The sequence below is a fragment of the Zootoca vivipara genome, chromosome 2 (assembly GCF_965207765.1).
Source record: "Zootoca vivipara chromosome 2, rZooViv2.hap1.1, whole genome shotgun sequence".
NCBI classification, from domain to species: domain Eukaryota; kingdom Metazoa; phylum Chordata; class Lepidosauria; order Squamata; family Lacertidae; genus Zootoca; species Zootoca vivipara.
The window spans coordinates 22,927,913-22,942,313 of record NC_142584.1 but is presented as its reverse complement, the minus strand read 5'-3'; the positions used below and the strand labels follow the sequence as shown (position 1 = coordinate 22,942,313).

General features: G+C 42.4%; 1 protein-coding gene across 2 annotated transcripts; it reads left to right on the top strand.

Moving 5' to 3' along the window:
- The first annotated feature begins 560 nt into the window (after positions 1–560).
- On the top strand, positions 561–12,013 carry LOC118079662 (uncharacterized). Of its 2 annotated transcripts, XM_035104077.3 has the most exons (4): positions 561–915; positions 7,174–7,228; positions 9,099–9,308; positions 11,184–12,013. In XM_035104077.3, the coding sequence occupies exons 1-4, from the start codon at positions 862–864 to the stop codon at positions 11,549–11,551; spliced, it is 687 nt and encodes a 228-aa protein (XP_034959968.1). In that variant the 5' UTR covers positions 561–861; the 3' UTR covers positions 11,552–12,013. The 2 variants fall into 2 exon arrangements, with proteins under 2 accessions (XP_034959968.1, XP_088517557.1); XM_088661431.1 differs by lacking the exon at positions 7,174–7,228 and having other exon boundaries at positions 566–915.
- Positions 12,014–14,401: the final 2,388 nt, after the last annotated feature.

Sequence of the window (14,401 nt, the reverse complement as noted above, 5' to 3'; positions counted from 1 at the left end):
GTCCTTTAAGACAGATGATGAATAAAACAACTGTGTTTGAAGCAGCAATAAATCAATTGTTCCATTTTATACGGCCAAGAGGACTAACTAGAGAACTGCTAATGAAATGGCAAGTGTGAAAGACAGTTTGGGATCCATGTTTGAAAAAGACAGAGAGGAATGAAGAAACATAGACATCAATAACAAACAGAATATCTGGGTGAGGGGCAAAACAGTACAGGTGAAGATTTAATGAAGCGCTATGCTTGACAATAGACAGTAGCATCTATATGTTCTGGGATTTTATCTAAAACTTTCGTCAATGGCTGCTCTGAGGGTGTTCTGCTGTCCAAAGGCAGACAGAATCTTTTCAAACATGTGCTTATCATGATTTGAAATGGCTGATGGGTTAATGACTGCTCTCCACATCAAACGGAGGGTGCCCTTTGCTTAGATAGCATGTAAGATCCATTATGCCAGCCCATTGGAATATTCCTTCTGCTGTTCTCCCTATTCCACCCCCATCGGGGGCAATGGTACATTCCAGGAGTGCCAGTGTAGAGGAAGTAACATTTTCAAGTCCAGAGGGTTGGACAATGCAGAGTTTGTTTGCTGAAGGAACAAGTCTGACTTGCCTGAGACAATTATGTCTGCAAAGATAAATATGCAAGGAGAACCACAGCTTGACTGTGAATCCTGCCCCTAGTTTGCTGTGCCATGTACAATGATTTCGAAACGGTTTCTGCCACTTGTTGTGGTTTTTTAATTCTAATCAAGGTGGGGTGCGTCCTCGTTAAGGCACGTGACCTGACAAGTTCTCATTAATGTTTGCTTTCTTTTGGAAGAAAAGGGGGGGGAGTCTCTTTTGTAGCTTTGAAAAGCATGTCCGTCTCCTTCTGCTGTTGCTGTCCCTGTTTCCCAGTTGCTTCAAGAGAGGTAAGAGATCAACATTGGGGGGAAACAAACAAGGGGGGAGGAAACATTGGGGGAAACAAAAGTGCGGCAAAGCCTGAGCTGCTCTTAGCAAATCTTGTTAGCAAAAGGAAACAGGACAGTCCAGTTTGTACAGAGAAGTCAAACAGGCAGGTGCATGATGCTTAAAATGCACAATTAATTGCCAGAAATCAAGAGGTTAGAAACAGATTAGTGGGTTGAACTAGGGCCACATTTATTTACTTGTGATTAAATCCGCAGAGGCAACATGATAGTGCAGGAAAATAAAGTTTTTTGCCCGGGGGGGGGTAGGGCAGTGGTTCTAACAGCCGCTATCCCTAAGCCACACCTGTTAATGTTTGTGGGAAGGGCCAACAATTCCAGCTGGGTGAGACATGTTTGCTTCAGAGGCACACTGTACCTTGCTCACGGGCCCCAGAGCCCTGAGAAGAAAGTCTTGTGAAATGCCATTCACGCTCAAAGATGTCATAAGGTGCTCAGTGAACCTCCTCTCTGTTCGGTTCCATCGTTCTGCCCGGACACTGAGGTCCAGTGCCGAGGGTCTTCTGACGGTTCCCTCACTGTGAGAAGCCAAGTTACAGGGAACCAGGCAGAGGGTCTTCTCGGTAGTGGCACCCGCCCTGTGGAACACCCTACCACCAGATGTCAAAGAGAAAAACAACTACCAGACTTTTAGAAGACATCTGAAGGCAGCCCTGTTTAGGGAAGCTTTTAATGTTTAATATACTATTGTATTTTAATATTCTGTTGGAAGCCGCCCAGAGTGATTGGGGAAACCCAGGCAGATGGGCGGGGTAACAACAACAACAACAACAACAACAACAACAACAACAACAACAACAACAACCAGTGGTGCCTCGCTTAACGAATGCCCTGCTTAACGAAATTTCCGCTTAACGAAAGGATTTTTCGAGCGGAGGTTGCCTCGCTAGACGAATTCGTTTTATGAAAAATTCGTCTAGCGAATCGCGCTTTCCCATAGGAATACATTAAAATTCAATTAATGTGTTCCTATGGGCAAAAAAAAAAAATCAAAAAAAATTCAATGCATTCCTATGGGATTCGCTAGACGAATTTTTCGTTATAAGACCCGTGGAACAAATTAAATTCGTCTAGCGAGGCACCACTGTATTATTATTACTATTATTATTATTATTATTATTCAGTTTCGTGCACCTTCCTGCCAGAAACATGACCTGGCATTTTATGCTTGTAGATCCCCTTTTGTACACGTTACTTTGCTGCATTACAAAATTCAGAGAAGTATGAATTTTGAAAGATGGTTGTTTTCCGGTTTCGAAAAGCGCAAATTTAGCAGGGCCACCTACTACTGTGAAATGAAATACATTTCTGCCCCATCCCTAGTCAAGGCAGGGTCTTTGGGGCCTACAAAAGGTAACCCACTGGTCGAAAGAGAGACACCCTGAAGGCCATCTCAGTGACAGCAGATGAAGGAACTGAGCCCCTCCACCCACACTCCATATCTAAAAACCCAACTTGCTTAACTTTAAAGGTCTGGCGGGACCAGCAAAGTGAGTAAATAAATGCATGGAAGAGAATGAAAACCCAGTATATAACAAGCTAGACATGTATCAGAAGCAGTTAGGGAAGCTGAATCATGATGTCGTAATTCTGACAGCCAGGCATAAATGTAGGTTCAAAAGTTTACGCTTTGTGGGACAGCTTCAAGCTGTGCTTATTTCAGTGCATCTTTTTCATCTTTACCTCATTGTGATAGATCTCCACATTCATGATAGTGGCGGTGCTAACAGTAGCAGCAGCTGCTGCATATTTTGGACAAGTAGGCCAAAGTAGACTGTACGTTTTTAAAAGAGAACACATTTTAAAAGAGAACACAAGAATAATGGTAACAAGGGCTCGCCAATGAATGTAACCGCAGTACGATCCTATATTTCCCCAGTATAATGGGGAATTCCGAGCAAGTGTGTTTATGATAGCAGCACTTATCTGCATTGCTGGTAATAAGGGACTTTGTGGTAATGGACACAATGAAGCTTTTAGAAGTCATCAGCTTCTAAAGCAGGCATAGGCAAACTCCGGCCCTCCAGATGTTTGGGACTACAATTCCCCATCATCCATGACCTCTGGTCCTGTTAGCTAGGGATGATGGGAATTGTAGTCCCAAACATCTGGAGGGCCGGAGTTTGCCTATAACTGTTCTAAAGTGTAGTCCTGGTGTGGTTGTGTGTGTGCAAAAGAAAGGGAGGGAGAGGGGGGGAAATAAGTTGTTTTTGGCATTTACTGAGTTCCTTGGATTTTAAAGAGAGGCAGCCTAGACAGAGGAAGGAAAGGAATAGAAGACCGAGGTGGCGCGGCTGAAAGGGAACAGGATTTTAAAGGAGAAAATTAAGTGTAGGAGTTGGGCAGGTACTGTCTAGAGCAGACATCCCCAAACTTCGGCCCTCCAGATGTTTTGGACTACAATTCCCATCTCCCCCGACCACTGGTCCTGTGAGCTAGGTATGGGAGTTGTAGGCCAAAACATCTGGAGGGCCACAGTTTGAGGATGCCTGGTCTAGAGCATTCTTCCTAAACTCAATCCTTCCTGAGGCTTTGCACCCTTTTCCATGCCAGAATTTCCAATGATCATGAATGATAGGAGTTATATTCCAGCATCATCTGAACACCAAGTTGAGGAATGCTTGAGAAGAATGAAAGGGTGAGAGGGAGGATTTTGAGTAATAGTGATGGGGAAGAATAATATATTTGATTCCAAGAAATGAGCCATAGATTTGGCTGCAGGGCCCTTAGATGATAATTAAAAAACCAAAGCAATCTGTATATATATATTTTTAAAAAAATCTCAAGAATATGTTAAAACTTCCATCACCTAGCGATGAGATGAATATTGCAAGATAAAGGTAAAGGTAAAGGTAAAGGGACCCCTGACCATTAGGTCCAGTCGTGACCGACTCTGGGGTTGCGCGCTCAGCTTGCATTATTGGCCGAGGGAGCCGGCGTATAACTTCCAGGTCATGTGGCCAGCATGACAAAGCCGCTTCTGGCAAACCAGAGCAGCACATGGAAACGCCGTTTACCTTCCCGCTGTAGCGGTTCCTATTTATCTACTTGCATTTTGACGTGCTTTCGAACTGCTAGGTTGGCAGGAGCTGGGACCAAGCAACAGGAGCTCACCCCGTCACAGGGATTCGAACCGCTGACCTTCTGATCAGCAAGCCCTAGGCTCAGTGGTTTAACCCACAGCGCCACCTGGGTCCCTGGGTTCCTTATTGCAAGATAACCATCTGTCTATTTGGCTCTGCAAACACAACTCCTCACATGCAACAAACATGTGTTGGCAAATTCTTAATATATCGGCAGAAACGAAGTCCTTCTCCCCAAAGATTTAACTTTACTGGAGGTGAATCTAAAAGTTTGCTCCTGCCACGATTCTGTCCCTGAATGATGGCATGGCATGCTACATGTGCTTAGACAGAGGTCATTGCTTTGTTCCACCCAAAATCAGATTTATTTATTTTTTGGCAGGATCCTTTTTCCTACAAAGTTTCCAAAATTATAATGATTACTATGATTATTTCTCTATGGAAAAGCAGAAAAAAGTGGAGCAAAACATGGAGTGCAGCAAACCTGCCGATAATTTTCCAAAGGGAATGGGAAAGTTCTGTCAACTCAGAAGCAAAGCACACACTTCCAAGTTTGCAATGGTAGTGTAAGATGACAGGCCCTAAAGGTTGTGAAACACTTCCTTAAAGGTGATCCGAAGAACCTTTCTTTTATGTAATGAAAGAACTATACAATATTCTAGGAAGAATGACCTAACTCTTTTGTTCAGTTTCCTATGAGTATTCTGAGTAATATTTAGCGATGGGGGAAATGGGTTAATATAGATGTCTAGCCTTTCTATTCAGATTTTTACTTTGGAATAAAATTGAAGCAAGCATTTTCGCCTAGCCTTCAGTTTTGCTCCTTTCGTAAGAGCTTTATTCGCAGATCTACTTCTTGACTTAAAAGGCTTGCAGCTCTAGTACATATATTCAGTGTCTCCATGTTCACAGGTCTGCTTAACATCACATCCAGAGCCCTTGCGACTTCATCCTATTTGTTTAGAACAGTGATGACCCAACTTGGCCCTCCAGCTGTTTTGGGACTACAACTCCTGTCATAGGCGTCTGCTCTTGAGTAATGATGCGCCACTCCGTCTTGTCTTTCAGAGTTTTATTGTGCATATTATTTACAGTGCAAAGATCTCAGCAAACATGACTAACCTAATCCGAGTCAGAACCCCACAATGGCTTCTTCCGGGTTCTCGCCCAGCATAATGGCCTGGGCACCCCAAAGTGCCGCCCCCCTGGCCTACGGGTGGGAGCGTGCCTCAATTCGGGCGTTGGAGGGAACGGTCTCCTTTCTGGGAGCCCTGTGTCTGACATCTCTCCAGACTCCTCCTCCCCTGACCCTCTTCCATAGCAGGTCTGGGGCTCCGATGCCTGACAGAGCCCTCTCTCCACCCTTCCTCCACCCTTCCTCATTCCTTTCTCCTGACTCGCTGCTCGTGCTGATGCTGGGCGAGGAGATAGTCAGGATGACAGGGGGCGGCTCTTTGTATGGCGTCCCCCTGACAACTCCCATCATCCCTAGCTAACAGGACCAGTGGTCAGGAATGATGGGAATCGTAGTCCCAAAACAGCTGGAGGGCCAAGTTTGGCCATCACTGGTCTAGAAGGACTGATATCCAAACTCTTAAGAGTGTGCCAGAGCTGCATGTGAGCAGGGATTGCCTTTTCTCTTTGTGAGTCAGTGAATGGATGGACACAACAAGGATTTCTCAATGCCTTACTATCTCCCAACTCATAGAATAGAATCTGTACTCTCTGTTTACACAATATTCAATGAGCAAAGCAGACATCCCATTTCAGCCAATAACCTAGGGAGGAGGTGAGTGCTTATAAAGCCTAAGAGCACTGGCGGAGCTTCATACTCTGGCACTGGGGGAGGGGGGCTGGCACACATTCTGGGGGCATGGTGTGCGTTTCGGGGGTAGGGTACGCCTAAGGGGTGGGACGCGCGTTTTGGGGGCAGGGCGGGTGCCCTCGGGATGGCACTGCCCGGGGCGGAGTGCCCCCATCACCCCTCCCTTCCTACGCCCCTGCCCAAGATAAAGAAGAAAAAATCAACAACTCAATCTTGCACATCTCCTCATATTAACATGACATGTTCATATTAACATGACATGTTCATATTAACATGAACTAGTACAGCAATAGTTCTATTTGCAGTAATAGGATTGTGTGTATTTGTTTATATGGCCTCGGTCCAGTATACCTGAAGGAGCGTCTCCACCACCATCGTTCTGCCCGGACACTGAAGTCCAGTACCGAGGGCCTTCTGGCGGTTCCCTCATTGCGAGAAGCCAAGTTGCAGGGAACCAGGCAGAGGGCCTTCTCGGTGGTGGCGCCCACCCTGTGGAACGCCCTCCCACCAGATGTCAAAGAGAAAAACAACTACCAGACTTTTAGAAAACATCTGAAGGCAGCCCTGTTTAGGGAAGCTTTTAATGTTTAATAGACTATTGTATTTTAATATTATGTTGGAAGCCGTCCATAGTCTTTTAGAGTTGGAAGGGATCCTTGGGATCATCTAGTCCAACCTCCTGCAATGTAGGAATATGCATCTGTCCCATACAGGTATTGAACTTGCTACCTTGGACATGTGAAGGCAGCCCTGTTTAGGTGACTGAAATCATTGGAAGGGGGAGGGAGCACTGTTAGTGCTTCCCTGAGGCCTGTGCTCATGGCAGCCATTTTGTGCTGGCACTCACGGCACTTTTATCAATATATGAGTATATCCAGTGCTTTTTTCTGGGGGTATGTGAAGGTACGCATACCCCTAAACATTTTGTGAATCTAAGTTTGGCCTCACTGAGGGACAATATTTCAATATGAGTAGGAAAATGAGAGTAACCCTAAACATTTTTTCTAGGGGGGGAAAGCACTGAGTACATGTATGTATACATTTGAGATTTTTAATTCCCAAGGTTTTTACATTTTGGAGGTTTAACTTATGTTTTAAATTCTGCATACTGTATACTTTATTGTTGAAAACTGCTTTGAAATAATACAGTGTGCACTGCACTGTAGTCGAAGGGCTTGCAACACATAATTCAACAGAGGGGAGACAAGTGTGGAAGGGGAGGGGAGTAGAATCAGTTGTGGATTCGGAAAGAATATGCGTTTATTTCAAAATATTTTGCTGCATTCACAGAGGGAACCTCTCAATGCACAGCACTCCAGACAATCTCATCAAAACACCAAAAGTGGTAAAGTTCTGAGTCATTTTACTTGCTTTTGTTTTCCTATACTTCATAATACTTTTATGTATGTCAATTGTAATTAGAGCTTCAACTAATATACTATTGTTTCTTTCTCTTTTTTCTTTTTGCATGGGTAGACTTTTTTTATTAAAAAAAATATGAGAAACACCCACCACCAGCAACAGTTATGATAAGTCAACTTTGTACCAAACTTCTTTGATGCCATTTCCCAGTCCTAACTGTCGCTTCTTTCATAATTCTGGGTTATTTGTGCTGGTATATACATCTTCCGTTCCACCCTATGCAACAATAAACAATATTCCATACCAAACATTTGTCTTAATTCAGCTCACATAATCAAATATATAATTCAGCTCACATGATTAAATAAAATGCCCCCAAATAAAATACGTTTAGTAAAACTAAATGCAGGAAAATTCAATGCACCCCACTCTGCAGAAGCAGGTGAAACATACAGAAAGAGTGTGTGGGGGGGGGGGGAAACGAACCACTTCAATATATCTTACAGATTTAATTGCTCTAATAATTTCCTTAAAATAGGTTTTAATCTCTCTCTCTCTCTCTCTCTCTCTCTCTCTCTCTCTCTCTCTCTCTCTCTCTCTCTCTCTCTCTCTCTGTGATGCTTTGAATTTTGAAGTAAAAACCACCTATAGTCAAAAATTTTGGTTCCATTGTACATTAGTGCTTAATCCAAATGAGATCATTTACATTTATACTATCATTTCAGAAAGCTGGATTGGATTATTCATGTTCTTCCAAAATAATGTGGAATTAAGTGCTGCCTGCAAACACATTCAAATAAAAAAATGATGTTTTATTTTATTTTGTTATTTCAGAAATGAGATACTTTTCAAATGTTCTCGGAATGAATTTGGCAGTAGAGATGCATACTGTGACCATTCTTTGTAGACAAAAAATTGACCAGAGTTTCTCTCTCTCTCTCTCTCTCTCTCTCTCCTTTTTTCCTTTTTAAAAGTCTTTGTGACATCTGCTGGAAATACTACCAGCAAATGGATCATGTATTCCATTGCTTGGAAAGATGCAATTAGGTTCTGCAGGTTTGAAAAATAAACTCTAGTCTAAACGGTGTTGTCATGGAACCACTGGTCTGATTTTCAATTGGATAATTCAAGGTTTAATTATGGCTCCCGTGCTTATTCTGTTGAAACTGCCTTCCGGATATGATGGCTGTGATTTTTCAAAGCCGACTCCGAGGGATTTGGAGTGCCAGTTTCCATTAAAATTAATGGCAGCTGGGCACTGAACTTTCCTTAGGATGTACTTGAAAACCTCAACCTACATAGTCATCATTGCACAAGAAGAACAGTCGCACTTTGCCAGACTAATGGTTCATTCAACCCAACATCTCTGACATGGGCTAGAGAACCAGACTTCCTTGGATATAGAAAAGTAGTACATGGCGCTATCAGATTGCACCTTTCTCAATTGGCCATTTAACACATTTCACGAAAGAGGAATGACCATAAACATTATTCTTGAAGCACACCACACAAAGGCTAAGCCTCATGGAAGTAATGCGGGGGTAGTGCCACAGCCACACTGCTAAACAAGTGGGTAGCTTTGACAGGTAAAATGTAATAATTTCAAGAATCCCCCACCCCTCGAGAAAAACAGGTGTGCAACTGTAAATATGTAAGAGGGAAATTCCACTTTTTTAAAAAGTATGCTTCCGTGCACAAGGAATAAGATAATCTTTGTAAATTTGTTTGTACTGATCCATCTTATTCTTGTTAGTTTCAGGAATCATATTCAAATATTGTTGTGGTTTCCATATTTCTCTCCCCCTTTACATAACACACTAACCAGAAGTTTCTATGGGCTTCCATATTTCTAGTTCTTTTCAACAAACAGAAACCCTTCGCCGTGAAACGGGTCAATGTGCCTGAGATTGACACACTATTTACTGACATCGCTGAGGCTTTCAACAAGCAGCAACGCCATTGCATGGCTATCCGGAAAGCCATCCAGGACCTCAAAGACACCTACTGCTGCTCGCCCGCAAGCAGTCTTTCTGTATGCATAGAGAAGATACAGCAAGAGCATAGTAAGTTGGTGGGAGAAATGATGCTGAAGAATATAGAGTGTGAAAATGCACCTGGTGCATTTATATATGTTTTGGCATCAAAATATCAAATCATGACTTAATTACGGTATTTTATTTCTGACACCATGTTGCATTTGGCTCAATGGCCAGGATACTGTGGGTGTTTACCTTAAGATAAATTCTGCATCAGCCTCTCCATCAGGTTCAAATAAGGAGAAGTTGTTGTCCCTTGAGTGGTCTGTTTGTTAGCATCACATTCCCAATGGGATGTGGGTGCCGCTGTGGTCTAAATAAACCACCAATCGTGAGGTTGGCGGTTCGAATCCGTCTGATGGGATGAGCTCCTGTTGCTCTATCCCAGCTCCTGTCAACCTAGCAGTTTCAAAAGCATACCAGCACGAGTAGATAAATAAGTACTGCTGCAGAGGGAAGGTAAATGGCGTTTCCCTGCACTCTGTCTTCCATCACTGTGTCCTATTGTGCCAGAAGCAGTTTAGTCATGCTGGACACATGACCTGGAAAGCTGTTTGTGGACAAACACCAGCTCTCTTGGCCTGAAAGCGAAGATGAGCACTTCACCCCATAGTCAAATTCAATTTAACCATCCAGGGGTCCTTTACCTACATTCCAAATGCCATCCAAAATTAGTTCGGCCATTTCTTATGCTGGAAGCCGCCCCGAGTGGCTGGGGTACAAATAATAAAATGATGATGTTGATTTGTGCTACTCTTAGGTAGCAACGTAAGGTCAAAGCAAAGATAGCAGACATGATCTCTCGGCGGCAATTTAATCTTTAGGTAACAGTCAGCCCAATCCTAAAATTAGCATCCATGCTGTGCATGGGATTCAGCTTATTTATCTTAAAAACCATTGTAAACAGTAAAACACATTACAGATAGTAGGATTAGAATAACACTTGTAGTTTAATGGTGAATTTTGGACACAATGAAGAGGTGAAAGATCTGACATTGTGCTAATGTTGCTGAATGTTCTGTCATACATACATACATACATACAGGCAGATATGCTGAATCTGCTGTTTAGAACTGGGGATCATATGGGCAGAAATTTAGCTTCAAGGCTCCTTTTCAGGAGAAACTTAGCTGGATTAATTAATTCAGCTTCCTGCTTTTCTACCTCTGTAAATTATCAAGATGCTAAGAATTGTAGGCTTATTTCCCCCCCCCCCCCCCCCGTTGAATAACCTATTGACTGGGTTGCACATTACATGGGGATGCTGTATCCAGGAGGGCCTTATATTATTTCCCCACTCTTTAGATTTTGACTTCCTGTGCATTACCTCTTCACATGCCTTTAAATCCAATCCTTCCTATGTAATGCCAGCCTTCTAAACTCATGCCAAAAGCTCAACAATGCCCTCTTCAGAAAGAAGAGCCAAGCGTTTGTGGAACCAACAATGAGAGAGACAAGAGGGCAATGTGAAACGAGATTAGACCAGAATTCGTTAGAGAGACTTATCCAATACCTGATAGTTTTGTGTTGAATGAATAGCAGGAAAAAGCCATGGGATTATGGGTCAAATTCACCAGAGTGGCTTCAATGAAGAGCATGCCAACGGGGTTATGCCAGGGATTTGTTTCTTACAAGAAAGTGGCATGGATAATCTTGGCTTAATATTGCCAACTGACTGTATTACAGCTCACATGCACACAGGCATATATGTATGTATACAACCGTGTCGCTGATAAGCAAAGTGGAAATAATCAGATTTCATGACATGACAATATCTTTGACAGCTGGCCACTGTTAGAAGCTTTGCTGCTTGAAGGGTTTAGCTTTCTTGGGACTAAGACAATTAGCCTCCTTTCTTGGACTTATGTCAAGTTGGAGCTTAACCAGCGCTTTGTCTTTCAGGTGCTTGCAATGTGCAGGTGCATATGGAGGGATACAGGTTCTGGCTGGAGGCGAAGGAGAAAAAGGTCCCTGAGAAACTGGAGTGGGCTCAGCAGCAGGTGGAGGAGCTGAACCGTGCTACCAAGGGAGTCCTCAGCATGGAAACAAAGCTCCAGGAAATGATCTCCTCGGTGCTTCAGAACCAGGAGCCATTGGTGGAGAGAGTGAAAGTTGCAAACTCCGAATACCTAGACCGGATACGGCTAGAAGGAAACCTGAGAGAGAATATTGAGAAAACAAGCCAGGCCAAACAGTTTTCAAAGGAGTTCAGAGAAGAAGCCAATAGTGTGCTTAGGGAAATGTCCATATCAGCAGGGCTGACCTTGTAAAAAGAGTTGAGAAGGAAAAACCTGTTCCATTCTGCCTTTTTCACCACAATGACGAATTCAGGCGATTGCGACAGATACTTAAGATGGGGAAAAAAATGCACAGAAGTTAAAAGTGACCACAAGGTTTGTATGAGAGGGAGCTGATGCAACCATGTGCCAGAAAATAACCAGAGATGTGCCATAGAGTTGTTCTCCAGAACCTCCCAATAAATTAGTGGCAAGAATGAAGAAGCACATCACTTCTGGTTAGGTGTCTCTTTCCACATATTTGTATCATAATTGATATGGAAATATTTAGCTCATAGCACAGTAATCCATGCAGTCTTTAGAGTCAGCCCTGCAAATTAAGATCAGTGGATAGCTAGAGTAAGGAAGCTGGAATGACTTTTTCTTTCAACCGGTATATTTTGTCAATGTCTTATTTACTCTGACTTGCAAATAAATGATTTTTTTCTTAGTTTACCTACTCTAGAATTCTCTTTCAATAGCCCTCAAAGCACAATAATTATAAGGAACAAAATTAATTAACATTAGTATTGAGGCGAAATCCCTTCCTCACTACATTGCCACCACTGCATTTGTTTTATTTTGAAATCTTTAAGATAATATTTTAGTTTTCTGTAATGTTGCTTTGACTGTATACAGTGGTGCCACGGGTTACAGACGCTTCAGGTTACAGACGCTTCAGGTTACAGACTCTGCTAACCCAGAAATAGTACCTTGGGTTAAGAACTTTACCTCAGGATGAGAACAGAAATCACGCACCAGCAGCGCAGCGGCAGCGAGAGGCTCCATTAGCTAAAGTGGTACCTCAGGTTAAGAACAGTTTCAGGTTAAGAACGGACCTCCAGAACGAATTAAGTTCTTAACCTGAGGTACCACTATATATTTGACTTTCTTCGGATTGTTTTATTTATGTTTTATTGATTTGATATGCTGTATACCGCTTTGATATTTTTCTTAAAAATATAAAGCGGTATAGAAATAAAATAAACAAACAAACAAATAAAATTGAGAGCTGCAAATTTAGAAGGCAATTTGGCAACTCGTGGGGAAACAATGAGGCCCTTTTCCCTTTGCACTGTGCACAATTTTACTACGCAGTAAAATTCTTAATGCAGCAGCAGAATCCTGTGTGAGTCTACTGACAGTTCAGTGGGATTTACGCCCAGGTAAGTCTGAGGCTGCAGCCATAACTGTGCCCTGATATTATTGCCTTTGGGTGGCGGCGGTTAGGATGGTATGGAGAGGAGAACTGATGAGGGGAGCTCTACCATGGCCATGCTGGGTTGGCCTGGATGGGAGTTGGAGTTCAACAACATACAGAGGGCACCAGGTTGGATAACCCTGGCACAGAGTAATTTCTTTTTTGGCCAAAAGACGCTATCTCCCTCCACCCCCTGCCACATGGAAGCTGAACAGCTGGTCTGGGGATGTGCTGCAGTGTTCACACAAGTACAATACATTTAATGGGATGTCTCATGAGCCATTAGTCTTCAGTGTCTGAGAGTTTTACCACAGCCAAATAAGTCTATAATTACACACCACAAACCTCACTCTTATTATGTGTTTGACTCAGTCCAGTATGCCCAGGCATTTCTAAATGTACATGTATATACCTCATGGAATGCATTACCTTTCTCATTCTGGCTTTCTTTGAGGAACAAAATAGTCTCCGACCTAAATGGGGAACTTGATTATCTAGTTAAAGTAAGTCTAGTGAGGGCTGCTTCTAAAGTGAGTTTCGCCATACATGTTATTTTTCAAAAATACATATCAAAACATGGGTGTAACGTGGCCAAGTATATGTTTTTGTGGATAGCCCAAGCTTTTTTTTAATAGCTCAAAGCCAAGGCATTGTGACTGTGTAGTGGTGCCTGTACTTTGACAGTTAGTACTTTGCGAAAGAGAATCAAGCACGTACTGGATTATAGCACTCTGCCACCAAAGTACAACAAACACTGGATTTTTTTCTTTAAGGGACTTTTTTGGCAAGTGACATGGAAACAAATTTATTTATTTATTTATTTATTTATTTATTTATATATATATATATATATATATATATATATATATATATATATACCCCGCCCATCTGGCTGAGTTTCCCCAGCCACTCTGGGTGGCTTCCAACAGAAGTATTAAAATACAATAACTTATTCGATGAATGAATGATTAATAGGAATAAATGGATCAGCAGCCTGCAAGCAAATCAGGATGAATGCTCATTGTCATGTAAGCACCTCATAAGTGTATCAGAACAAATGTTCAATAAAGATTGGACATAGCCTAGCACAAGCTTCGTGAAAGCAAATCAGAATGAATGCTAAATAGTTTGTCTGGAGGACAAAGGCAAGGTAGTGCAGGCTGCTTACAGATGCCTGCCCAGATAACTCAAGGGACTCCAAAATCCAGGAAGAAATTTGGATGTAAAAGCTTCCAAGCTTTCCATGACAATTCATGAGCAATAGCACTTCCTCCCACAAATACGGTCCTATAACACCCCCCCCCCCAAAAAAAAAACCTCTAATAAATATATCATTTCTTTTGCATGGGGAACAGATCACTATCCCACACAGGTCAATCATTGAATGATTTAGTCTTTGAAGCTCTTCCTTTAACATCGTAACACAACATACAATGGTGTCATCTTCAAAACATTCATGAAGGAAGTATGCTGTTTTTTATTTTTAACCATGTCAATCTGCTCTGGGCATGCATCACTATTCTTTATATTTTCTGCGTATATTAGTGTTCCCGTGACCAACGAGTCTGACTCAGAAGTCCGTAAGGCCCTGGTGCCTCACAGTTATTCGAGGAAAAGAAGATTGCATGAAAATATCTGGATCC